The sequence below is a fragment of the Oxyura jamaicensis genome, chromosome 13 (assembly GCF_011077185.1).
Source record: "Oxyura jamaicensis isolate SHBP4307 breed ruddy duck chromosome 13, BPBGC_Ojam_1.0, whole genome shotgun sequence".
Lineage (NCBI taxonomy): Eukaryota > Metazoa > Chordata > Aves > Anseriformes > Anatidae > Oxyura > Oxyura jamaicensis.
In genome coordinates this window covers 17,072,560-17,100,084 of record NC_048905.1, presented here as the reverse complement: position 1 = coordinate 17,100,084, position 27,525 = coordinate 17,072,560, and the positions used below count along the sequence as shown (strand labels likewise).

The window sequence follows — 27,525 nt, the reverse complement described above, 5'->3', positions numbered from 1 at the left end:
ATATTATTTGTTCTTGGTTTTACACATGCTATCTTATACTTTAGTAATCTACGTGGAGAGAAAATCAGCCTTAAGCAAATTCCAGAAAACTATTGCAAACACCGCCTGATGGGGTATTAACTTATCTGTTCTTGTTTTGCTGCTCAAAGAATTTAGAACATAAGACTTTGCTGGACAGCCAAGAAAGTTTTTGGCATGAATATATGGAAATGGTTTTTTAAGATAGTCATACAAGTATAGTACAGATAAAAATGGATGTTTTATATCCTGAGAAACTCTTGAGTCATTACGATGAGGAAAATCCACAGTAGGTCTTCCTGCTGGAGCTGTTGGTGGAAGGGAAGAATGAGCATCCCAGGGATTCAGTGAAATGTTTCTATTAATTGGATCCACTGGACATTTCAGAGAAAAGCAAAGATTATGACTGACCAGGTAAGTAACAATCTTGGGAGAAAATGATATTCATAAACTCCAACTTTCTCCCTACAGTACCAAGGCAGGGATTCATGGATTTTGGTCAGTGATTCCAGCAGTCAGGGCAAGTACAGGAGAGTACAACTGATGCCGAAGAGCCCTAATTCTTCTCATTCTCAAATTTCTTCTGACGCATGTTTGTAAGCATGCCAGCCTAGTTACCTCAATACTTCACAGCAGATGGTTTTAATAGGTTCGTTCCTTTCTTCCTTCTCATTTTTTAGAAGATTCACACTGTATTTATAGTTCTCCTTTTCTGTTATAACACCCAGACTGAGCGTATGAAACACATCTACAGGAGAATGAGATCTAACATCTCACATTTCTCAAAAATTTCACAGGGTTTGTGACCTACACGCCTGCAAAAAATGCAAGCAAAACAAAACCACCCCAGGCTGTTAAGAGTAATGTCTTCCTCCACAAAATTATGAAGTTTAGGAAAGTGAAGCCTTAAACTCTATTGGGTATTTAGGACCAGGTGAACAGCCGTGTTGTCTCCATTAACGTATTGATAGATTTGCAGTAATCACCTACAAACTTTGGACTGTGACCCAAAAATAAGCTATTCCACTGAAGGCACCAGGTGCATACAAGTTCTGTGGTCTTTACTATGCAAAAGCGAGAGATTACATATTCTGAAAATACTGTCAGCATTAATTTTCCACTTAACCTCTATTTTAGAGCCTGTAAAGACCTAAGATACTATAAACACTGCACAATTTCTTAAGTGTGATTTGAAAGAGAAAAACTTGGCTTTAAATATGCAACTTCCTGTAATTTACTCACATCACCGTATTAGTGCAGCATCTGGGATGACACCGGGTTTGATCATTTTAATAGCCTCATTTCTATTAGCAGGATATTAAATGGGGTTATTCACACGTGATCTTTTCATTATTTAACAATGGAACTACATTAAAAGCACCAACAGGAATTTATCTCCTTCAGGCGGACTGTTCTAATGAGAAATCTAATCCAGGTGACTCGTACTTTTAAGGTTGGCCATTTTTCTTGGTCTCCAAATATTACACACGGAAAATGGACGTTAACATGAATATGGAGGTGGACTCGATGATCCTTATGGGTCCCTTCTCACTCGGGATATTCTATGATTCTATGTAAGAAAGGTGCATCGAAGCAGCTAGGCACAGATCTTGCATGAGCCATGAGATACACAAGGAGATAAATCTTCCTGGGCATGCAGGGAAACGTGGATTATGAGCAACTAACGATTTAGAGAGGTCTATGCCCCCACGGGTTGACTCGTGCGAGCTCCATATGCTTTGTGCACCATGGACCTGACAGCCCACTGCTGCAGAGGTTTGCAGCAGGGTGATGGAGGCAGGCTAGGATTTAGCTGGAGCAAGGCATGCAGATTTGTATGAGGAGGAGAACCTCTTTTGAAAAGAGAATCACTGCTTTTCCTCCAAGCAGCAACTTACATCTCTGAGCTGAGCCTACGTATCTCAGGTGTCTCCGGGGTCCAAGGTGATGACAGGAACTCCAGCAGCAAAATCCACACTATTTTCATGCTGCATTAACAGAGGCTGGATGGCTGAAGGTGAGAGCAAAGGTCTCTCTAATATTCTCCACTCATGATCTTCTAGATCCCTGTTATATCCCACATTATCTACCTATTTTTCAGCTGGAGTCCTGCTTTATTTAATCTCCCTCTGTTCGGAGCTGCTTCTGTATCTGCCTCAGCTTTGTTCCCCTTCTTTGCTTCTATTATAACCTTTTTGGGATGGGATGACTGGGACTGCACATAATATTCACCATGAGGTATATCAAGGATATCCTCTGGCATAGCAGTGTTGTCTGCTTTGTTCTCTGCTACTTTCCTAAAGTCCAACTGTTTTATTTGTTAGAGATATTTTATCAACCAACACGGTCCTCCCCAGGCTGTGATGCCCCCATACCCATGTTTTTTGTAGTTGATTAATAAAAATAATAAACTCTATAACAGAAAACTGAATATGCATGAAGTTGATACGAAGGAAAAGCATTCAAGACTTATCGAGTATTTGGCACGGGGACTTCTTACTGGGCGTTTCTCACTGCGCTTTCTGCAAGATGAGCTAGCTGAGGCACACAACCGGCAGTAGTACAGTAAATAATAAAGCAAATGATAAGCTGCATTTTGTTAGCCCCTGGGAGGATGCTTTTTAAGCACAATTATTGATTTTTCATCAAATTAAGAGAAAGACAAGCGATGAACTAGCTGCAAAGCACTTTCACTTCCCTACCTTCACTCACGGGTGTGCTTTCCACAGGGTGGGAGCTGGCTCTGGAGTCTTGCATTTGCTCCTAGATGAGTTTGTAATTTTTTTTATTTTTATTTTTGGAGAGCAAAGGCATATTATCCTAACTGAAATCCGCAGAAACGAAGAAACCTATACTTTAATGATGTGTAATGAAAAGCATATTTTTGAATTAATGATCTAATGCAGATTTGAGTTACACCGTACAGATTGCTATGAAAGGAATAATGAAAAAATACTCGTGAATGTATGCTAGAGCTACCTGTATTATACTTCGTAATTCACCAAATTCTTATCTACCTAAATGCTGTAACATTTGTTTTTGTATAATATTCTCTGTTGTTTATGTTTTCATCATGCTTCTGTAGGACAAGGTTTGGTTTACAAATTTTGTTTATAAATTTATGTATTTTTATCTAGGGATGATGTCTAATCATGTGAAACAAAACTCTGTAAATACTGTATAAACATATTTAACTCCATGAAGAGTGTTTTATATTTTCAAATTGAGGAATGCTTCCATAATCACAGATTTGGTTAAACATACTGCTTGTTCCTAGGAGGCAGAAGTATATTATTTTGAAAGATGACATATTTTAACCACTTTGCTACTTGTAGTCAAATATCAGTTTATAGTTACAATTATAGTACAATCTCACCAGCTTCAGCTACATTGCAGTCATTTTCTTCATGAGAAAAGTTGATATGACTTTTTTAAAGTATAGCTCCAAAGGCACTTAAAATGGATAAATAAACTGGATGGGTAATGTATGGATAAAAAAATATCTTTATGCTAAAAGCAATCTTAAATGTTTGCAAGAAAAATCATTTAATTACACGTACCATTAAGATGGCTCTTTTGTAATAGCTATGTGACAACTCATTAACACATTTCTTCACAGAGAAGACAAATTAATAATATGTTGCTTATGAAAGCTTCTGATTAAAAGAGCAATGGAAAATTAATAATATTTTGTTGCCAATCAAGGTATCTCATAAAATTGATTTAAGTAAAGAACATAAACAACCAGGCTTTATAGTAATCTTCAGCCTCCCAGTTCTGTGTAAATTTAGGATTATCTAGGTTTTTGTTGACTTTGTCACTTCTCGGATTAATTTGGAACACAGTCAACCCTCTCAAAGCACTTTTATCAACAATCTGGAGAGAATAAAGCCACAAAGGACTTCTCAGTTGTTGCTTTCCCCTGCTGCACTCACACCTTCTTAGAAGAACTCTTTTTTTTTCCAGAGTTGGGTTTATATTTTCATCTGATTTCCTGAATTAGCATTTAGAAGAGAAAGAGTTTAATTGAAATATAATACAAGGATTTTTCCAAGTGTGTGAATATCCTGTAGGTTTGTATGTGATTACCACTGTGCCAGGAGCAGGGAGGATTTTCTTGAAGTTAAAAAGGTACAATTAATCTCCTGTTGCACTTCCAATTAGCCAAATTGCTAAGCTTATTGTAAAAAGCAGAAATGCAATTGAGTTTCTGCTTGAGGCATACTAAAAGAAAACTGAAGTAATTTAATTAACCGACTTCAAGTATATTAAGGAGCACGCTGCCTTTACTTTCCTGCTGTCAGTGCCTTTAAGTAGATTATTGTTTAATGTGAGTTTCTGCACCCCCAAGAGGCTGCCGGCCATCCTGACCCGTGCCACTGAGCGTGCATGGCTGCACTTATTTTCACATCACAAACCTCAGAGCAAATGCTGTGGCTCCATCCTTGCTACACACAAGAATCAACCCCAAACAGAGACATGTTCCCACTTTGAAGGCTCCTAACAAGTGCTGCAGACATGCAGGTGCCCCTCCTTGGTAGCCAGAGAGAGGACACAGTTGAGCTTGAGTCCTACAGGGAAATAAAGGACCACAATCCCCAAATTGCATCACCTCAAATAAGTCGACCAGCATACAGATGGTGGTGAAATATAAGGAACATAAAAAGCTTTACAGTTTAATTAAAGATGGAAGAGGTGCTGAGGTGTTTATTAGATAAAAAAATGTTGATGTGCAATAGCACCAGGTGTTATATGACAAGGTGAAGGAGATCATAAACTGACACATGAAACATTAAAATTGCGGCATAAATCCTGGTTTTCCTCTTTGCGAGCCTCAAAGTGCTCTTCTGATATAATATCAGTGAAACTAGTTCAAACAGACCAAAAAGTGATATATATATATGGGATACATATTTTTTTACTGCTGTGTTCTGTGGGACCGTCCAAGGTGTGAGTAATCATTCAGGATCCAGTTATGTACAAGGACATAACTTTTTCTCTTAACATTGAATAACAAATGCAAAAGAGAATTACCTGTACGTAAACCAGAAATCCACCTGGGCCAGCACTAAATTCAGGAGGAACTAGGCCCTGAGCCTGAAAACCTACCACTCACGATCCTAACTAAAACAGTTGGAGTTGCAAACGAAGCCTCAGGGCCACGTGCTGCCCTCCAGGGATGTGTTTGTGCTGCGATTCCCAGATTGTCATTTTGTGTCCCAGTTACACATCAACTTCTGATGCTCCTTTGAGATCAATGTGGCCATAAACAGAAGTTCATAAAGATGATACAAATGCATGCAATTTTCATGACTTTTGGATAAAAAAAAAATAAAAATCTGTGACTGCTCTTTCAGAAGATTTCAGAACAGCTGACTCACCACAACTCCAGCTCTATCTTGGACCCAGGGACAAACCTGAGCCTATAAATACGGTGTCTCAGATCGACCAAGTGAACAACTCCGCTGAAAGAAAAGGCTTTTTCTACACCAGGCTCTGATCACACAAAGCTGTTGAATTTACTTATTACAGATTAAACTAAGCACGCTGGCAGCATGTGTAATCTTTACTCAGCTTAATCTGCGTCAAAGACTAGATCTGTTTTGGAGAATGATTGAACAGGACAGTAAGCTGTCAGGTCACCCATCTGCATGTTTCCCTCTGCCACTCTCCCACTACAGCAGGGAATGCCTGATTTTGCGCATCTTGGCTGGTTTCCATGTATCTAGAGTGACCTAAAAGTCATTATTCTAACCCTGGCACTGACGGATAGCAATAAGAAATCTGGTCAGGTACACAAGCTGTGGGCTGGCTGGGCAATCCTGTGCATCCTTGTTACTGTTCCTCCACAGACCCGTACCTATTCTGTAGCGGCATGTTTACCGGTTTCATGTTGGATTTCAATCTCATGCTCCAAAGGCAACATGAAATGCATTTTAAAAAGGTAATCCTCGCTTTGATGAAAAAAATGATGTTTAGATGGCTACAGTTACTGAATTTGTGTGTACAGTAGTCACCTGTACACAGTGTGCACTATTTTCCTACTGAGGCAGAGTTAACAAATAATGCACTAAGTCGCAGTGTATATTTCTGTCCTGTATGCTGTAATTTTCATGTATTAATGCAGAAGAGTAAAACAAAGACTTTCCACGTTTCAGCAGTCCTGAATACACAACAATTTAGGGAGCTACAGTATTGACTGTAACAACTCCAAGCTGAGTGGTTATCAAATTAACAGGAGCTGAACAAAAATATAAATCAACTCTTTCTGTAGCGTAATTAAAATAAAAACTGATTTACTGTGTACTTTAATGCAAAGAGAAATGAAATACAGACCATATTTTTTACACTACTTTCCACTCTCTCCATAATTAAATGTTATTAAATAAATGAGTAAGTTTATATGATGACTCAGGTATTGTCTTTACTGCAAACTATGACTCATGCATCAGACCAGCGCTGCGAATTAAAAAAGAGATTCATCTCCCTTCCTGCGAAGGTACCACCACACCCTGCTGAATTATCCCACATTTTAAACTGCTCATCAGAAACACTAGCTGGTAAGTGAGAGATGAGAACAGACTGAAAGGCAAGTGGAAGAGGAGGACAGAGATTTATTTGATTTAGATAGGGGAAAGATTTCATTGCCAGCCATAAACGTGTTGTTTCATGCTCTTGATGAACGTGGTTCTTTGCTAGGAACGAGGCACCTGAGAAGTTAATGGTTTGGAGAGCTCCCTCCCCCAGTTTTTGGGGCTGCTGTCTGTGGACCTTTGGTTGCACCAAACTGAACAAGCAACAAAGGATGAAGTATCAGTGCTAGGCAAATGCTGGGTTATTGCAGTACTGAGTTTTAATTTCGCAATAACATATTCCAAGTACCCAAGCTCTCAGCTGTTTTGCTTTTATTCCTTCCACATTCACATAAAAACAAAATATCCTGCCAGCTTCCAGTTTTCCATAATAATAATGAGATAAAACTTGTTCCCTTAAAACTATCATCTGTTAAATGAAGTCATATTCAAGCCCTAAAGCCAGTAATGGAGGACTTACGTTGATATCCTCTAAGTCAAGGAAGTTGAGGATGATGCCGTTGCGTTTCCAGATGATGGGGGGCCGCAGCGCCCCGCGGATGCCACACGTCAGAATGGTGCTCAGGCCAACCGTGATGGTGGTAATGCTGATTTTCTGGTCCTCCGGCAGGCTAAGCCGAACCACCTCTGCAAAGGCAACGAAAAAGGAATAATATAAAATAGTACCATTTTTATCATTTCAAGTCACAGCTCGGGAAGTGAGCTTTGCCTTAAGAGGTAACAGCTTTGGTGGGAAAATCCTGCACTCTGCGCGGTCTCCGCTACGTAAATGCACCGAATAAAAATAAAAACCAACATCCACTTTTGCAAAGATCACTTTTCATCCTTTCATACACTCTACTTGAAAAATTGCGTTAACAACTCTCGAGTAGCGATTCTATTAAATTTGTTCACTAAAATATTTGGTCTCTTTCAGCAGCCTTGGGCACCTGGTAGGACTCGCTTCAAGGCACCTATCTATCAAGTGCCTGTGAACGCCTCGTGCAAAACTGGCTCGCACAGCAGTACCCGAACAGCTCAGCATCCTTTCTCCTCCGGCTTCCACCCAAGCGAGAAGTTAATGCAATGTGCCACAACCCGTACTCACTTCTGTAGGTCTGAGGCTGACTTGGGGCTGCAAAGATCAATACAGCATTGCACGCCGTGTCTGCCAGCCGTTAGCTGTTCTACTTAATATTCCCTGCGCTACTTTAGAAACAGCACAAGGTGCTGAAAATAAACAGTCACTATAGTATTGATAAAGGGTTGATGGAAAATAGGCATGTTCGACCCACTTACGGCTATTATTTGGGTTGCGGTGGTTCCTTGCATGGAACAAGAGGGCCTGACGCAGGCCATCAAACAATTTCTGCCCCTGAAAATTTAAAATCTAAAAGGAGTAACAGAGGAGGACTGGGAAGAGGAGAACATCACCTGCCCAAGAGAGGCACCTCACTAAACATCGCCCGGGGACCTGCTGGAGAGGAGGCCCCAGGCTGCGGTCAGGGGGGGGTTGTAACGCCCCGCCACCTTCATCCACCTGCCTGCAGCACGTAAAAGCTTATAGGTACTAATAACGTAGCTGTTTTCTGCATAAATAAAGCTCCTTTTTTATGAATAAAATATTTGGAGTACACTTGACAGGATAAAAAACTGATAATTACAATAATATGTAGCATGGAGTAGGGCTAACGAGGACCATCTTTTCTTGAGGAGAAATGAAATAGAGGGTCATTCATTTACGAGAATTCTTTTTCCATCTTACTGCTGTTTTCCTCAGTTCCCTGTGCTGTTTCTCACACTGCCTGGCACATGCTGGGCTCCCATCAGCTCCCTCTTCAGCAACTTTTTTGAGTGTTTTGTTACAGTGGGATTTAAGGCTTCCTCCACCCCCCACATGATAACTAAGAGGCTTTGATTTTTCATTTAAAAAGCACAGTAATGAACACCGTATTTACTTTTACTTAAGACGACACGTTGTGTAGTTGCTCTTGGATGAGCTGCATCAGGACAAGAGGTGACTTTTTAGGCTAAAGCACGTATTTAGTATAGATTACTTTAATAAAAACTCACTCCTCTCCTGAAGATTTCTATGGATTATGTTTGAAGGCATCTTATGACTAGCACATTAGCTTCCAAAAGTCTTTCTATTAACAGAGGATTATTTTGTGTTGTTTTAGTCAAAGCTTTATTGCTACACTAGAAAAGATTCATTTATACAACCAGATGCCTTGGGATGGAAACAGAGATGCCCTGGGAGGATAGAAGGGCTGTGCTCTTCTGTTTAAAAACACAAATCTTATTAAAAAATTCAGAATCTTGTACTTAAGCTATAGACCTCAAACACACTGATGCTAATTGGACTATGTGTACAAATTATTCAAGTCACCATAATGATTTTGTGTAGAATACTCTAGATTACGTATTGAGCTGTGCATTTTGGTTTTTAAAAATCTTTACGAGATAAAAGGATTTTTACTACACGCATAAAACTGAACAGAACAAATGGGTAATATCCACAAAGTGTGCTCACTTGCAGAACACGGGTTGGAGTGGAATTTGATCCTAAAACTGAGCAACTTCAAGTTCATTTGGAAATTCTGCAGGATGCTGCATGCACAATACCTTTGTATACATTCAGTAGATTCAACCAGTACCAGTCTTAGCTTAGCGTATTTATCAACTCACATCAAACCCGGTATTCTGCTTTGGGATTTCAGCTGAAGCAAATTCTCATCCCAGTCCAATAAGACAAAAGGGGTGTCACCAACCAATCTGCCACCAGCAGGAGAAGGGGATGCTCTCGTTTTTGACTGTGCAGCATCAGGGACAAGGCAGCGCCGCTGTCAATCCGGCCTCCCCTGCCCAGGGGGCTGCGTGTCCTGGCTGGGGACAGAAGGTGATGCAGGGGAAGGCTCATCCCATCCTGCTTCTCACGCCTTTTCTCTCTGCTGTTAAATTCAGCCCCAGAGAGGCCAAGAAACAGCATGGACTTTGGTCTGCCCCAGGTGCTGCTATTCTGATGTTCTTACATTAAATCTCTTGCAATGCCAAGTCCCACGCTGACATATGTAAGATTGTGAAGTCTTACTAATTCCTTTTCTTGTTAAAAATGTCAAGATATTGTCGAACATTTTCTTCTGCTCCTCCTCCTCTCCAATTTTGCTTCTTAAGGTGCTAAGGCAGGAGTTGCACTGCACCCTTGCAAGCGCTGCATACTAATGCGAGCAGGTATTACTTGTTGTGCTGTTTTATCACGGAAATCTTTTCTCTGCTGTCATTTGCAGCCCGCCAAAGGCAATCATAATTTCACAATGAAGACATGTATAATTGAGGTCATTATAGGGAGCAACCTGGAATGAGCATCTATGGAGAAAAACTCATTGATTTAGCGTGGCGTAGAGATAATTTACATAGCAAATGTCGGTTGCCTGCCTGCCTTTGCTCGAGCTATACTGTGCAGAAAAAGATTTCACTTTTTTTTTTGTTTGTTTCATATCATTAATTAGATCTTTTCACTTAAATCTAAAGAAAAAATATTTTTAATACATTGTTACCACCTTTAATCGTTGTTACATTTGTTCACAGGTACCTTGTCCTGCTAAAACAGAACAAATGACTTTATTGCTTAGATTTTGCTGAGAGGACAAGGAAATAATTTTTTCATGCTATAACTAGCTGTTAGGTGGTATGCAAAGCACTGAAAATAGCACTGTCTGAAGCAATGAACGAGAGAACTTACTCCAAAGGAAGTCTCAAGCACAGATTCTCACCCCCCACATTAACTCTCCTGAGCAGAAACCTTTTGCTTGTGAACTGAAGCATGGACAGTGCAGCCCTAAACACATCGTGTTTCTCCAGCAGTGGTACGAGTCAGGATTGATTTAATGGCATGCAAACTTTTGCCTCCCCTCATTTCCCCAGGTCCTGCCGCTGTGTTTAGGTGTTGCACTGCATTGGTAACTCTGTTCATTGTCTTGTGGCCCCATATTGCAACACGAAGGTCAGTGGTGATTTAGCATTTGTTTCAATAGGTAGAAGTCTTCTCTGTCTGAATACACTCTCAGGTGAGGAGCTGACTGAATCAAGAAAATCAAAACAATTAATGGATAAGAGGATAAAACATCACAAACCTTTAAGAATTTTTTTCCCCAATAATTTTGATGAGAAGCGTTTGGCTTTGCATACAGAGCAGAGATCAATTTTAGACTTTCTTAAACCTGAGCTGATTGCAGCTAATGGATTTTAAAATGTGTTGCATGGGAGAAGCATTATAAACACACAGCTGTACACAAGATTTATCCAGCCAAAAAAGACTCCAGCTCGTGGTGATACTGTTTGGGGTGGGATGTGGTCATCTAATTAGTCACTGCAGAAATTAAGGGCAGTTCACAGTGGGTCTGAATCTGGAAAGCGCTGCATAACACACGTATAAATTACTCATATTAGCATCAGTGATTTAGTTTCTTCCCCAGTCCATAGACTGAAGAAACGAATTAATAAACCCGTCACCACACAAATCACCCTGGGTTCGTGTGCCTGTGCAAACCCATCACGCCGGCTGTTCTCAGGACTAGCTCCAGAAGAAATGTTGCCATGTTAACACAGTTTGCTGGTTATTAAGGTTTGACAAGCCAGTCTTCTCCAGCAGTATTTACGGTCTTCTCACCTGTCCACAGTCAGTGAAGAATTATCCATCACTCAACCCCAGAAGAGAACTCCGTTTTCTGAACACCAGCCTTGAGTTACAGGAAAGCCAGTCATGCTACTAAAATGTTTATGTTATTAATTAACAACATTAGGGCTGTTAATGAACGCGATTAAAGTTGTTCACAATTAATTAACCCAGAGAATTCCTGCAGCTCCCACATCAGTTCAGAGCAGGTGATGGGGATGAGTCTTGGCTTTACAACCTGTGAGAAGCAGCCCTGGGGGCTGGCTCTGCCGTGACCCCTGCTGCCCTGCCATGGGATGCTTTGAGAGTTTGGCTTCCCAGGAAAAGAGGTACCACAGCGCAGCATTCCTCTAAGGCTTGTAAGCTTGAGTAACGTGAATAATAAAATGATTTCCAAAGCTAAGTAGAAAGGTTCATACCTCAGCTTTATTTTGTAACTGTAATAATTCAAGTTCTTAATGTAATTTATAAATCCTCAGGACCTCGGGCATGCTACCTCAGGAAGTATTTTATTGTCAATTGTCCACTAAATTAGTAATGCTGTTTTCTAAGTCATAAAAAGGCATAATTATATTGCTTGCAGTACGAAAGAATTCAGTACTTTGAGCCCTCTTCTGTCATTACTCATGAAGGCCACAGGCTAGGGCTCCCTAAGGCAGGTCCCAACCTGGCAGTGAAAGCCTAAAACCTGTCTTGTTACAGAACTCAGCATAAATACATGCAAATCTTCAGCCGTCCCCAGCCCTGCTGCTGGAGGACAAGACCCTGTCGCACATCCCTGTCAAGGTTGCACAGCTCTTCTAGCCTGTGCGAGTCCGAACCAGTGAAGGGCGAGCTGTGCTCCCAGTCGTTGCAGTTCAGAGCTACCAAGGGTGTTTCTTGCCCAGCCCCATGAGGAGGAATTCAGACCATTCCTTCAAACCATCATGTGTATTTAAAAAATAAAAACATAAAAGCCCAGCTTTCTTTACGATATGAATTTGTATCCAGCACATTCGCAGAGCAAGTAAGCTTGCTAAAAATCCTTCTTAGTGACTTTGAACCAAACACAGTTTCTTTGCATGCTGTACTCAAAAGATCAAATTCTTTTCTTCCCAAAGAAAAGAAACAACATGCTTCCCACTGCAAAATCCCATCCCTGCCCTCCTGTTACTAATCAAAGAACATTCAGTTTGTGCAGAAAGGGATAATTCATTCACTCTTGAAAGTACATGAATAAATATAAGTTGTTCAGTGCTTAATTATCTAATCTCCTGAGGGTGATAAGTGATAGATTCATTATGTAAATAGGCATAAGTAGTCTATTTTAGAGAATAGTTTACATAAATGCATTTGTTTTTATTTTAAATTCCTATTTCCCACAGATTGAGAGCAATGTTGATATGATTAATTTTTGATAAAATATTCCCGTGTTGTGTCAACAATGTCCTGCCTACACCGTAACAGCCATGCATTTTCCCAGTCAATTTATTAATTTGAAAAGCAAAATTGCTAATGGTCTAAGAGGCTCTCATAATTACTTCTGGTAGTCATGACTGTTAAACACTTGACTCAAAAGATTTGCTTATCTTTTTAAGACGAGTCAAAAATACACAAGAGTTTCCTGCTCCATCTCTCTCCAAACAACTACTGGGGAGAAATATTAAAATTTTCCTCTGAACGCACAGGAAAAAAGAACATTATGGTTTGGGGATGGGGAGGAGTTTCAGCTGCTTTCTGTAGTTTTGCACCCTCTACCTTTCTGGAATTGAAAGAAATAGCACCAGTGCTTTCACCACCACAGAAGCAATAGCTGTTTACTTTTTTTGTTTTATTTTGGTAAAAGTATCGGCATTTTTAAGAGCTTAAAAGTTTTTTTTTTTTTTTTTTCCCAGTTCTTGATAGATTTCTTAGACTCAAAATGGGGAATTTTTTAGAATGGGCAGGTTCTTTCAAACCAATGAAACTCTTAAGAGCAGCCACTATCTGTATTTAAAGTATGGTGTTTCAGAGGACCAAAACCATATGAAACTACTAAACTTTCTTTTTTTGAACTTCTGTAAGTTACAGTAGCTGAACTGATTTATACCTGATTTAAGGCAGAAAAAGATAGCTTCTGGTAGAGGATATGGCATGCCAAGTTTCTCCCTGGAGTGAATTTTTATGGCTGCTCTATAAACCCCCAGGGTTTATCATGGAAATGCTGTCAGACCATTAAGTACAGCATGACTTGTGGGAACCACTGTAATGTGTACGTAAATTACTTTGAAAATAGAGATGAGTCAGGCCACGGGGTATTTGGGGTTCAAGAAGCATTCACATGTAGTTTAAAACCACCGAGACATCAGAAATGGCTGCAGTGAACAGCTCCAATCTTGTACTCCCCATTCATTTCACTTTGAGTTCGGGGCCAGCAATATGCAATGAATGTGATAAACTGAAAAATGCATGAAGGAGGAAACAAGGAGCCCAGAAAAAAGGCTCATACTTCTTCTAAACCCTAGATTAAGGGTTTCTAAAAAAATCCCAAGCATTTGAAATGAGGTGTATTTATTTCTTTCATATTCCCATATTTACTGCGTTCATAAACAACCAAATCAGCGATACCACACATCTCAAGTTGTAAATAAGCATTAGTAATACTTTTCACGGTGCTTTCATTGCTCTTTGTATGGATGACTGCAAATTTAGCTGTGGTGATTATATGGATTTTGTATCTTTTATGACTGCAGCTATGCTCAGGATACTTAAATGCAAGGACTCTGCTCTGCCAGGCTCACACCATCCCAACTTGAGTTATTTCATCCCTCTTCTTCAGCTTCCACCCCAGCCATTGCCCATTTGGGTTCTGCCTCATTAAAGTCAGAGTTCAGTCTCTCCCCAGAGCTCCTGGTGATTTTCCTCACAAACAGCTTCCTGGCTCCCAGGCCAGCAGTATAAAACCTGAGCACATTTCTTTCCTAAATTAGGGTTACATAAGTAGGGGGAAAACAACGCAATCAAAAGTGAGCAATGAGAAGGCAGAGCCAGCTATTTCTGCCACGTGCCCCGGGTGGACGAGGGACTTGCATTGTGATATATGGAAATGTCACCTCACCAGGCTGCAGAGCAGAATTAGTGACATGGAGACTCAGCAGCTCCAGGCTGAGCTGAATGTGGCTCTTGAGGAAGCATTTCTCCGTGTTGTCATGTTGGTGTTGCCAGTCCCAGCTTGGAGGGTGAGGCTCCAGACTGATTTGGTGTGATTTGATATATAGCTCTGGAGCTAGCAGGCATGGTGCAAATGTGGCTGCGAAGATCTTCCACCACCTCCCTGCCCATCTTCCCAGGGACGTGGTAATTCCCCCTGGGGCTTGAGTGTTTTCATCAGAACCCTGACCAAGCCTTAGTGCACAAAACCAGCTTCTGCCACCTCCCTGCACCCTGCACTCTACTTTGCCCCTGCAGAAAGGTGCTCAGCACCCAAGAAAGCAGCTGGCAGCGCTGTGCAGAATGGCACTGGGGGAACGGGGCCCTTCCAGTTCTGAATGTCTGCTTTGGCTGAGCTATTTCCTTATTTCTGTGTTAAGGTTATTTTCCTTACCTGCTAAACGCGACTGGGGAGCTCCTGGCTGATGAAGGCTCCTTGTTGGCTCTGCAGCTCTGGTGAAATGGGTACAGAGTGCTGAGAGGGCTCAGCCCGGCCAGGCAAGGGTACAGCAAGGTTTTGCAGCAGCAGCGCTCACCCAGATAGCATCTTGTATTTTAAAATACATCAGTTGATAAAAACTTCCGCATCAGCGCTCTCATACATGTCCTTCCCATATTGCAAACGCAAAGTTTTAGGAGAAAGTCAGAAACGTGAAGACAGAACAGCAGTGATTTGGAAAGAAGCAGGTAATTAAATAACATTCCCTTCTGGTGTGGCGGGTGAATGAAACGAAAGACCAGCACCTGAAGAAAATCCCCTGATTCATGTTATCAGCACATCTTCTGTTGCGGGCAGGTTTTCCCTCAGTTAAGCCTTTCCAAGCCAAATCCCCTGCAGTTCAGAGGCTTTTAACAGCTGCGTGGAAAGGGCTGGGCCATTCACTGGCACTCCTGCGTGAGGCCTGGCGGGCAGCGGGGACTTTCTACACAATTTTGAATCATCATTTCAAAGCTTGGCGTTGCCATGGGTTTAGGCTCTGCAGGGAATTGCAGGATGGACAACAAAAAGCCAAGAAAGGACCAGCAAGGAAGTGGTAAGTACAGGCTTCCTGTAGTTTCTGTGACCGAGTGGAAACCTCTGCAGAGAGCTTCAGAGATGGGGACAAGAGTGGAAAAGCAGAGTCCTTGCCCAGAAAGAGGGTGGCCCCTGCTCTGCCTCAGTTTCCCCATGGAACAACCCTCTCCAGGCCACCCTACAACTAACCCGTTTGAAAAGGCTTCTCCACAACCACCGCGACAGAAGCCATACAAACACCCGCAAGCGTGTCGTGTCTGTGGATTTCTCATTAAAAATCCTCAGAGGTTCACAGATGAAATCCACACATAAGACTGAAATTTAATTACACAGAAGTACTTTGAAGCGGAGATTTGCAGCAACTGCTGTGAGAAACTTAAATTCCAGTAACACGAGAATGACAAATGCTGTATCACTGCAAGGAACAGGAAAAACAAATCATCTAAGCTATCATATTAAAAGGCATACTGAAAAGCAAGATATGCCAGCAAAACCCAGGGTGGCCAGTCATTCTTTGCGTACCGACCAACGTTAGCATCTCAAAACTTTTACATCTTCAAAGCACGATGATTTATGGCAGCTGTTCCTTACCACTCAGGCTTGTAAGCGCTGTGGCACCAGAGCAGCCGGGCTGCGAGGGGAACGCGGCCGGGCGGCATCGCTGCGGCTGCACCGTGGGGCCGGGCCCTTCTCAGCCCTGTCAGCACACGCTGCTTTGAGCGGACCAGGCTTAATTGGAAAGCAGCTATTCAATAGTTTCTTATCTTACATCCCCAACCTTATTTTCTGCTATTCATCCTTTGCTCTGACAGCTGAAACTATTTGTTTCTCTGTGGATTTTTCCGTTACACCCTTCGCTGTTAGATCCGCCTCAGAAACACTGGTGAGCACCTCTGTGTTTGCTCCCAGTGGGCTCGCTCGGCACAAGCTGCTCCTCGGCCCCGCTGCCCCTGAGCTCCACCTGCTCCCAGCTCCTGTCCCGGACCTCCTGACGGTGCCCCAGAAAGCCACCAGGCCCTGTTCTCGTCCCCTTCCCCGCTGATCAGGTAGATGTGGTTTTAGTCATCCGTTCCAAACCGGCGGTATATAAAAGAATGGGCGCGTTTCCATTCCTCCTTCCCATTTGTGAATTGTTCCCTTCTCAGCTTCTACCAGCTGCGTCTCAGTCTCTGTATGTGCTGTGAAGTGGCTCTGTGCTACCTCCCTGTACAGGTGGGACCACCACACAGGCTTCCCTTGTAGTCACAATACCATCTTGGATGTCACCATTTTGGTGCCAGTTGTTCAATACTGACCTTTTAGGCTGCTTGCAGCACGTACATGCCTTCTTTACATTTAATGGTCACAAACTTGAATCAGCTCGATAAACCCAACATCTGAGGAATGCACGTTGCGTTATATATAATGAATTATTTCTGGTTAAGTCTCTAACATAAATACAAACACAGTCATTAAACATATATTTCATTTACAGAAGCCCAGAAGAAACTGCGTGGACCAAGTGAAAGCTTGTTTAATGCTAAATTATTTGCCAGCGTAGCAGCCATATGCCAAGTGCCACAAATAACAATATTCATCACATCAAGTGTCTGGGGATACTTTCTTTTAAGATCTTTAGCACAGCGCTCATCACGAATATTATCAACCAGATGCTCTCTTTTTCCAAGACACAATTCACTCCTAATGTGAAGAAAAAACAGAACCACTTGGAGTGTGTTTTGTCCCTGAAAGATGGCAGTACAACTGTGATGGGCTCAGCCAGGGGATTTGCCCATTGCTCCCAAGGCTGGGTTGTACTCATTTCTAGGGAACAAATCTTACCAAAGTAGTGACTTGAACTATTACTACAAAATTATTGAGAGAATCGGGATGGTTTGCTTGCACCTGGCCTGTCCGGGAAGGGCTCATCTTGACACAGATTGCAAACCCACGTGCTGCTGCTTACAAAACATATAAACACCATCTTTTCCATCACATTGTGCACACAGGTACACACAGTCCTCAACCTCTCTGCATAGTGGCTAGGTTGCCATGTTAGAGCCTTGAAGTAACCAACAGAAAACTCTTAGGGGGAATGAGGTCTTGGCCTGGCTGTGGGGAAACGCAATCACAGAAATGGTTAAAGCAGTGTCCTTTTTTTAGCTATTTTTTCCCCAAGCAGCAGCCTTCCTTGCCAGTCCTAGCCAGAGCTTTCTGCCCCCCTACTTTATGTAGCTATGCAGAGACATGGAAACAACATGTGAAATACACTCATTCACTCACCAAAGGTCAGATCCAAATAAGTACATCATAAAAATCCACTATCTCGTGCAGAACATCAGCACTGATGGCTCAATTGCTTTGGCTGGTATCTTATCTAAATAATAGTTCCTTAATAGGAAAATCTCCGAGCACAATGTTGAAGTGTAGCTATTGCTCACGATGGTGAAGTAAAAATTAAAAAATTCCAACATAAAACCTGCAGCCAGGATGAGTATTAACAAGATCTGTGGTTGGCTTGTACATGTCAGTATATATTATCTGTTGTGTACTTCGTGGCTTTGATAATGAAATGATTTTCACAAACACAACATGACATTCATTCACTAAGATATAACACATACCTGCAGGGCATTTGGTGAAAAGCAGTCTGCAGTACTTTAATTGATGTATAGCCCTTTGCGGCTTATATTCATTCAAAGCCATCTCAATCCTACATTTTTAATTGGCTCAACTACGTTATTATTAATTTGGGTAAACAATTAACGTTCATTTACAGAGCTATCAGTCAGTTAGTCCTATTGCTGTTGCAGCAGTAGACTTGATGTCTGCCAAGGTTTGGTTTGGATTTGACACGTACTAGTGAGACACAGCATACCAAAAGGGCCCCGCCACGATCAGGAATTCCTGGTGCAAAGCTTTGTTCAAACATAAACTAAAAACAGCTTATGCCCTAGAGAGCTGCAAGGGAAACATGCAATAATGACAGGAGACAGCATGGGAAACCGAGGCACGGTTAAACAAAATGACTCGTGTCAAGCACTGCCAGACATGTCTCCACACTTGTGGGCAACACTGCCCAAACCCCCCAAAACATTGTAAATTACTGATGCAAAGGATTGTTTCTCTCTTATCACTGAATTCTGGTTTCTGATGCTTGCACTACGGTGCCTAACTCCACTACAAGTACTTGGGATTTCTCTGGCTCTGGCAAGTCCCCAGCTCCATGAGTGAGTGTTTCTGGCAGTCATTAATCCTAGGTGGAAGGGATTTAACAAGCATTAGCTAAATTATCCTATTTGAGCCAGGTGACATGAATGCTCTTTCATTTGTCTTACACTTATGCTTCGTCTTTTGCCAAACCTCTAATTTCTGTCTTTTCTACGATTTTTCCCTTCCCTTCACGAAGGCTGTACCAGGCAATGCAGCAAAATGCCAGCACTGGTGGAACTGAGAGGACTGGCTCTGATACTATAAAAAGGGCATCACACAAGTGAAAATTAGGGAATCATGGAATGGTTTGTGTTAGAAGGGACATTTAAAATTAGCTAGTCCAATACCCCTGCCATGGGCAGGGACATCTTTCACTAGATTAGGTGGCTCAAAATGCCTCCAGCTAGTGCCAAAGTCAGAAGACTTTTTTTTAGTTCAGGTCAGATAAAAGAGGAGAGCAATTGTCCACCCCCTTTTTAAGGTGCTCATCACTGCTGCAAGCAAGGCAAACCTCATCTCTCAGCACTATCAACATGAACTTTTCAGTAAACCTCTTCAGACCCTCTGCAGAGCAGTGGTTGGTCGGCCCACTGCGAGGGCTGTGGGCAATGCTGGATGAACCTCGCTGGATTGGTGGGAGCAGAGCTACAGGTCAGGCCCTCTGAAAGGATCCCTGCTCGTCTGCCTTTGGCTGTCCTCCTGCGGCAAGCCTCTAACCGTCCCAGGGTGCAAGGACTGACTTGCACAAGCACCCTCGTTCTTTGCCCCAAATTAAAGCACGTCTATGCCTGCAATTTTGACCCACACCCTCCGAAGCCATAGCTCTTTCATTATACTTTATGCACTGCAAATCATTAACTCTCAGTATAAATCAAGAACCATGCTTATTTAAGAAACGTCAAGGATGAAGTACTGAAGTCAGGGACATATTGTGAAAAAAGGCTCTTAATGATTCAGAGTAATATATTTCAGATGTTAGAGCAAACAAAGCATTCATAAACCACTGCAGAACTGCTCCTTTCAAACTGAATGGAGCCTTTATTCCCAAGCTACAGATAATAGTGATTGAAGGAAGGAGAAAAGCCAAGGACATTAAACCAGGTAAATCAGTGCTCCCCAATATTTTCAAGCAAGGCAGCACAGAAATATTTCATGTTGATCTCCTCTAATACATTCCGCTGCCTACTGCAGTGTGAAAACTTGCTTAAACTATTTTTTCTAGCTCCTTCACTTAGCAGTACCTGAGGGTAGGAAGTGCTCATCACAATTTATACCAGACATTTAAGGAAAAAGCATGCTTATCTCCTGGAGGGTTACAAAGGTTGGGAGGTAAAAGTCGCAAGATCCCTTCTTCCTAGTGTCCCATTAATATATGGCTCAAGGGCTCCGCACGGCAGCCGTGTACGTCCTTGTCTTTGCCTGTCCCTGAACACCAGCCCGGGGAGGACCTCGGCTCTCATGCCTGCCAGAGCACCAGGGGAACACCTGCCTTGGGGTGGTCTCTTGTGAGCACAGGCTCAGGAAGATTTTAGGTCTGAAGTGTCCTCCCACCAGGACTACAAGGACCGTATTACCGAGGCTTAAAGTTTGCTGCGGCTTGCAGTGGGAGATCCAAACCTGCACTTATTCTTGAGGCATGAAATGCAGCAAATGTCGAAGGTCTCAAAAGGGTATTAGTGACTGAAGAGGATGGGAGCGGTTTATGTAGGATGACTAACACAGAATGGGAGACGTTGGCATTTGTCCAGGGTGTCAAGGTTGACAACAACCCTTCTATTACAACAAAAAATGTTACGGGTGAATCTGAAATGACTACAGATGGTCAGGTGTTGATTTTGCATGTCCTCTGAAAGACAGTACTGTCAGCAAAACAGTGCCTTCTAACCAAATTTTGAAGTGCAATACTCTGTCAGCAGGAAGAGTGTTGGCTCTTTAACTGACTCATCAAAACAATGTTCTTTTAGTTTCCTCTAGTGACTTGCCGTTCAAGTACTGCTCTGCTGCTGGTTCTCCAGGACGAGAATATCTGCACAATTCAGATTTCTTTTTTTTTTTTTTTTTTTTTTTTTCTCCCAACAATATTCCTCTATGGAAAAAATGTAAAAAAAAATCTTAGCTTTACAGATGGCGAGCTGAAGCAGAGGCTATTTAGCTGCAGCTACACAGCCTATCTGAACCAGAACCAGACACACGCCTTATTTCCCAAGGTTACTCCTCCAGCCTCTCCGAGATTACTTTATAATCCCATTATGGGTGGAATTGCTACGTACACACAGCTCCCTTCTTGGAGTGCTCTTCTTAAAATGTGAGCAAGGCTTGAGTCTGCAGTGGATGTTATGTCCTGTTTTGACCTTGGCTTATGCAAAAGTTTTCAGAAGGGCAGAAGGGGTGACAGTTACCATCGCACCTGAAAAACAGCCTCAGAGGCAACTGGGGGCTGGACTCATATATATGACCGCTGAACTAATAGCCTGGCACCACAAGAAATGTCATCAAAAGACTTTCTGCATCCTCATGCTGTTATTTCACACTATAAGTCAGCATTGCTGGAGTCTTTTCATCTTTGCTTGGCCCTCACATGCGCTCTGAAGCCCCGTGCCACCTACCTTTCCTCCTCAGCTGTGCTGGCACCTTCTTTGCCTACCTTATCCACTTCTTTTCTTCACCCCCCGTTTGTGATGGAGATGGCACAGGGCCCTACAGGCAGGGCGCTTCCTGCTCCGCTCCTCCCGGGCTCCCCCAGCCTCATCAGCCCGCTGTCACTGTCACATTTATCACGGGGAGACGCACGCAAACAGAAAACACAATGGGCTAACTCATTTATTTCCACTTGTTATTGATAACCTTTCATGACTTTCATAACTCCGCCTCGCTCCAGCACTCATGAGTTATGAGGTCATCTGTAACTCAGGGAAATAAATGAAGTTTCCCATCAGTCTATTGTATATGCCCATTTATTACCTTTTTATTACCAACCTTTAAAGTTTTATCCCCTAGTATCTTGTTTTACAGTGGCATAACATTCAGATGCAGGCATGTATATGAATCAGGCCAAAACAGTTCACTTTGGTTGGGTTTCGCTGGTGGAAGAGTTATGCTGATCCACAGGCACCAGCACCATCATTTTTTCTGAGCCACCAGACCCTGTTCGAGCCTCCAGGACCAAACTGCGCCCGTGCTCAGGGTCATCTGTTTGTACTAACTGAGGCACAATGTTTTCTTCTGCCTAATTCAGGCTAGGATCATTTCTGGAACAAGGTTTGCCATAGAAATGAGAAGATGTATCACACAAATCGTTACTTTGAAGGTTTAGAGAAGGTGTTTGAGGGCTTGCTGCTGAAGGATAGGGTGGCTGCACAGAGCTGCGTCCAACAGGCTGAATAACGACCCTTTATAAAGCTCCTGCTGCAGCATTTCTGTGCAAGCGCAGAGCTTCTTAACAGAATCGTTTTTGTCTTTGACCTGTCAGTAAAATGCCAAAAGAATAAATCAGACGGTACAGTAATCCTCAAGGTAATGCTTAGTTTCTTCGGCTGTATTTGTCTCAGGAGCTCCTGCGCTCCCGATGCTTTAATGACCGCTTTTGCAGGACGCAGCAGCCTATCCGTACGCCTTCACGGCCACGCCACGACTCCCCTGGGGTCCTCAGCTTCACAAACCACGAAACGAACCACAGCCAGCGCTGGCTGTCACAGCCCCTCCTCAGGCAGGAGGGAGGAAGGAGGGAATGCATTTGCTAGCTAAGGGCAAGCTCCTTTGAAAATTCTGGGCTGCAAATTCCCAAATGGGAGTATTTTGAGGTCAGGGCAAGCACAGAAAATCCCTTCTTTGTGCAACAGAAAATCACAAAGGTCAAGCTTCCCTAAGTCTAGTAGCAAAGTAAACCATGAGGAAGGTTAGAGCGGTTTTCCAGAAGTTTTGCATGACACAAGAGACCGCAGTTGCAGAAATCAGCTGCTGATCAGAGTAGACAATCATGAAATAATTAGCCTATGAGCACAGAACCTACCGAGGGAGCAGCTGCTAATTGCTACAGTCATGTGCAACGCTTAATGGGACATCAACATCGATTTACTAATTTATTTATTTTGACCTGAAACTTTTGAGGCCATCATTTTCACTAAGAAAATCAAAGCAAAGCTATTACAGCATGAGAAAACAAGCTAAGTGTTGTGACTTCTCTTCTTGCCTACTGCTCCTAGGTGGCTTTGGCGAGGACCAAAGTGTCAGTGCCCTCTGAGACTGATTCTGCAGCCCCAGAACTGGCCCAAGACCTGAGAACTTCAGGGTAGGGCCTAAATAAAGTCCTCACTAACGTAAGAGGACAATATCAGGATCACCCATGGAAGCCTTCATGATGTCAAGGGATTGGAGACCTGGTAATACTGATATATTGCCATAATTGCAAGGAGTAAGAGGGTGCTATAATAAAGAAATATGGTCAGACTGGAGAACTCGGAGCAACTTCATAAAAGAAAATGAAGAGATCTTCTAAAATGTTTTTTCAGGCACTTAAGTGAAGTCAAGAATACGGAGGGAGCACTGGCTGGTTGCTGAAGAGAAAGCTAGAAAATAAATTGAAAGCACATGGAAATCGTTTTCTCTGTGGGAATCTGGGCTGAATTCCACAGCTCATGGCACCATCTCCACTGACTTTGTACAAAGTCAGTTTGCTCTAAAAATACAAATGTAAATGTCCTTCTCCAGAACCAGGGGAAGGTTCCCGCTCCCAGGATGGCAGGGAGGTCCAGGAACAGCAGTTAATGCTGACGGACTCCTCCAATGCAGCTCAGGAGAGGGGCAGGGGACTGTCGGGTCTGGAGATGTGAAGTCCATTCAGATTCAAAACTGGTGGATTTTGTGCTAAACAAGCCACTGCAACAAAATTATGTTTCACCAACTCGTCCTTATGTAATAAATAAAAAATTCACTTATATGCTGCATCTGAAAGAATGCTATCTGTTAAGACTCTGTGCAGTTCATTCCCTGTTGAACAGATGTGATAAATTAAGGGAAACGCAGGGCTTGTGCCAACCTTGACGCAAGGCTGGGAGTTGATCCTACAAAAAGAGCAGCAGACCCACATGCCCCTTCCTGAGAGGATGCTCAAGCTCCCCTACATCCATCCTGGAGAAGGGATACCGTGTGCTTAAATACCCACTGCCCCTGGGAGCAGGAGTGAGGAATGAGACCCTCTGCTCTTCATGTAACTTCTTCCCATTGAAGATTGGGCTTGGTTTTATTTGTAACGGGAAAAGCCTTTACTTAAGCATCCTTTCTTTCCATAATTCTGCCTTGTTTTGTGAACCAGGTTTGTGAATCTTTTCCAGTAACATTTCCCTGTAAGCCCTGCTAAGAAGCTGGGTCCACGACAGCCGAGCTGCAGAGCGTACAGCCTGCAGAAGACTTTATTGGCAGGAGGGCAGAAGACTTTTACAATCCTTTACAGGTGAATGGGGAAAACTCAATAATGTTCACTATCATTATTGAGTACAGTTATTAGCTTCGAACATTTCCTAAAATAAGCCTGTCATTAAGACAAACGTCTTGTTAATGGTAGGAATTTCCCAGCTGAAGCATTAAAAAAACTGCAGTGCCTGCATCATTAGCTGCCTCAGAAAGCTTCTCGGCTGTCCTCTGCTCCATGTCACGATGGCCAGTGCCACCTTCTGCTCCTCCTTCTGTGCCACCTCCACCCAGAGCCTTTCACACAGTGCCTCCTGCTCTCTGCAGAGCCCCTCGGGGCTCCGTCAGGTGCTGGTCCTTTCCTTCTGCATCGCGGAGGAAGGGAGCAGCTACACCAACGTGGAGTGGAGGAGAAGATTGTGACAAGGCTAGAGGAAAGGCCACCGCGCCATACCCTACAGCGCGTGGCGTAGAGGAGGGGACGGCTACCCACTGTGACATACTTGCATCACCTTCCCGTAACTGAAAGCATGTTTTCCATTACAAAATGCAATAAAAGAAAATAAATATTTTATAAGCCTAAGGGATCCCGACAGCTTTTTTCTCTCCCTAGCAGAGTGAAAGCAGCTTTAGCTCCGCTTCAGAAGTTAATATTGTCGGTATGAGTACACACTGTCCACAGACCCGGTTTCATACCAAGTGGTTCCCAGTACCAACATACGGTGGGAACAGTCGATTTTAGGGATAGACCATGATTTAACTCTTTAACATTTTATGTTCCTAAGTCCTGATTCCTGTCTTCCAAGGTCTGATTTTTAACCTTACCTCGATAATCAAACTTTTGACAGTGACTGAGGTGTCTCTGAGACTCTGCGCTGTTAACAGCAGCTGAAGCCAGCAGAAATCATCTTGCACTTGAACTGACCTTGGCAAAGGGACTTCTATTGACATAAGTGAGTTTCCGAGGTTCTTCTCAAAATAATAGAAATACATCTTCCGTAATGTAATTTGAGAACTAGCTACTGGGCTGAGGGCAGTTTTGATTTTATTGATATTAGTTTAGTGAACACTGTATATTGTAAAACTGATAGAGTGGGAAAATGGCTTCAGTTGATATCAAATTTGATGGAGCTGGTAGCTGACTGCAAATGTAAGTATGGGAACTATCACCAAAGGAGGCACTCAGTATTTCATTGGGGATATTTTAATGTTTCATATTCAGAATAACCTAAAACAGTGGCCCTGAAAACAATAAAATATGCTTGTATAAAACTGCCATTTATGTGCAGTTACACTTCATTATCCCTGTAATCTAACATGGTGGCTCAAAAAGGAGAACATGAACATTTTCTGAGTGATTTAGCAGGATGCTTTAATGTTGTATTGAAAATGAACATTGACCCTATGTAATAGGTGCTAAACTGACACTCTTAAAGCACTCCATCCGTTTCACTTAGACTGACTATCCTTCTTAAATCATCAGTGTGTCACTTTTATGATGCAGATCCATCTATCGAGACCATAGGACTGTGAAATGCCATAAAAAAAAAGCAATAAGAAAAAAAAAATAAGTTGCAGGTGGCGAGTATTAGCATTTCAAAAATGTTCTGTTGCATTACCCTATTATTCCATCTCTGTCAAGGGGCAACAAGATTCGATTCTCACCTTAAAGAGTCGGTGCTGCTGAATGCATTAGCTCAGCGTGCGAGGAAGGCTTGTGCCAGCTGAAGGGCATTGCACAATAACAGCTAAATATATTTAGGACTAAATTTGATAGGACACAAGGGTCAGCCTCCTCCTCAGATGACAAAGCCATGATTGCTTCTTTTCTTCTCTGTTGCGTTCCTTGGCTCCCAGGCTTTTCACAAATTAAAGTGTTGAAACTTTTTGCCCACCAGAGAAGCTGAAATAAAAAGGACGGTGGCAAGGGAGTTAATTGTAACCCTAAAAGGTCAGGGTCTCTGCTTTGCTGCTTGGCAGGGTTCGGCTGAATGTTTATGCAATGCAGGCTGAGGACGTTTTGTTATGGAAAACAGCACCAAAGTGGTTCCCCTCGGCTTATTTCCAACCCTTGAGCTTTACACTGAAGTGAAATTATAAACCAAGTTAAAACCCCTGAAATCACCGCAGGGCAGAGAAACTTCCTGTGCACAATGTCAAGGATTTTTAGTACTGTTTAAGGGTGTGTGTGAGGCTCTAAGTGGAGCTATAATTAAAAACTGTAATTATTCATAATGATTTCCTAGAGAGGAGCAGGCTGGCACTTCAATGGTACGATGCCATCAGATGTTCAGATTTCTGGGGCCTCAAGGATTTATCCTGGCTCTCACTGAAACCTGCCACCGCCAATGGATTTTTCTACCAAAACAGACTTTGGGAGACCAAAGAGACTGATTTGATTATGTAGTGAAATAGCTCAGGAAATCTGAACCTGTAGCATCCAGGGAAGAAGCAAGCCTAACCTGCCTGGGTCTGCAGAGGAACAGAAATTCCCCCACAGGACCCCAGTGCCTGATTAAACCACAATATTATTGTTTTAGGGAGTGCCATGACCGAAGCATTTTTTGGGTCAGTGACCCACTCCTGTGACCCACTGCTCTCCCCACAGCACAGCCAGCCTCCTGCTGCCCCTTCCAGCTTGGCCGCATGGTTTAAACACCAGCAGCCTGTCTTTAGCGATATAAATTTAGGGTTCAAAGCCTGCTGGAGATCAGGGGGTTGGGGTTGTTATTACTGCTTGCAAGGCACTTTCTTTTAATTCTTCCTAACTGGCACATGATGATGCTTTTCAAGTTCTCAGATCGGCAGCCTCTGTAGCAGTCTTTCAGACGTCCAAGCGTATGAATGTGTGAAGCCGTGTATACACAGACGCACACGCAGTGAAACATCCCCAAAGCACACTTCAGTATAGGCACTTCTGTAGACATCCTCCCAAACCCATTTCATTTCCAAATGGAAATGCAGAGGAAATACTTTTTCTTTGACAAGCCTGATATTTGTGCAGCGAGTGAATTGGGAATGATTCACCCCTACAGGAAGGAACTTGCAAAACATATTCTAACTGTTTACTAGAGCAAACAGGTTAAATTATGGCTGCGTTTTATCTTTCCATTCACAGAAGGCTGGCTTTTTCTTCACAGGCATTCATCGAACGGGATTCTGTCTGTACCGTTTTCCCCTGTGACTGGTAGCAGGAGCCTTCAGTCAGCACTTTCCTTCCTGGAATAGGTTTTTATTTCAGTGGCTTCTGGAGTATTTGTTACTCAGTAATAAGTAAGCATTAACCAAGCTGGGATGATTAAAGACCAATTATGTTATAAGACATTTTATAACAGTGGCAATAGAAGGTGGTTGTGCTGCTCAGCCTGGGGCTGCACCTCTTGGCACTGGCAAAAGCTGGAGGATGGACAATTGCACTGGTTTTCCTGGTTCACTCGGTGGAGGCTGATCTGTTCAGATACAGGGTGGAGAGAAAAAGG

At 42.7% G+C, this 27,525-nt stretch overlaps 1 protein-coding gene across 4 annotated transcripts in view; it reads right to left on the bottom strand.

Annotated features, from left to right (window-relative positions):
• Window positions 1-27,525, bottom strand: part of FSTL4 (follistatin like 4) — a 209,931-nt gene that overhangs the window by 34,197 nt on the left and 148,209 nt on the right. For all 4 annotated transcript variants that reach the window (XM_035338646.1, XM_035338643.1, XM_035338647.1 and 1 more), the window contains exon 7: window positions 7,072-7,238. In XM_035338646.1, coding sequence (XP_035194537.1) covers window positions 7,072-7,238 — 167 coding nt within the window. The remainder of the gene's footprint in view (window positions 1-7,071; window positions 7,239-27,525) is intronic.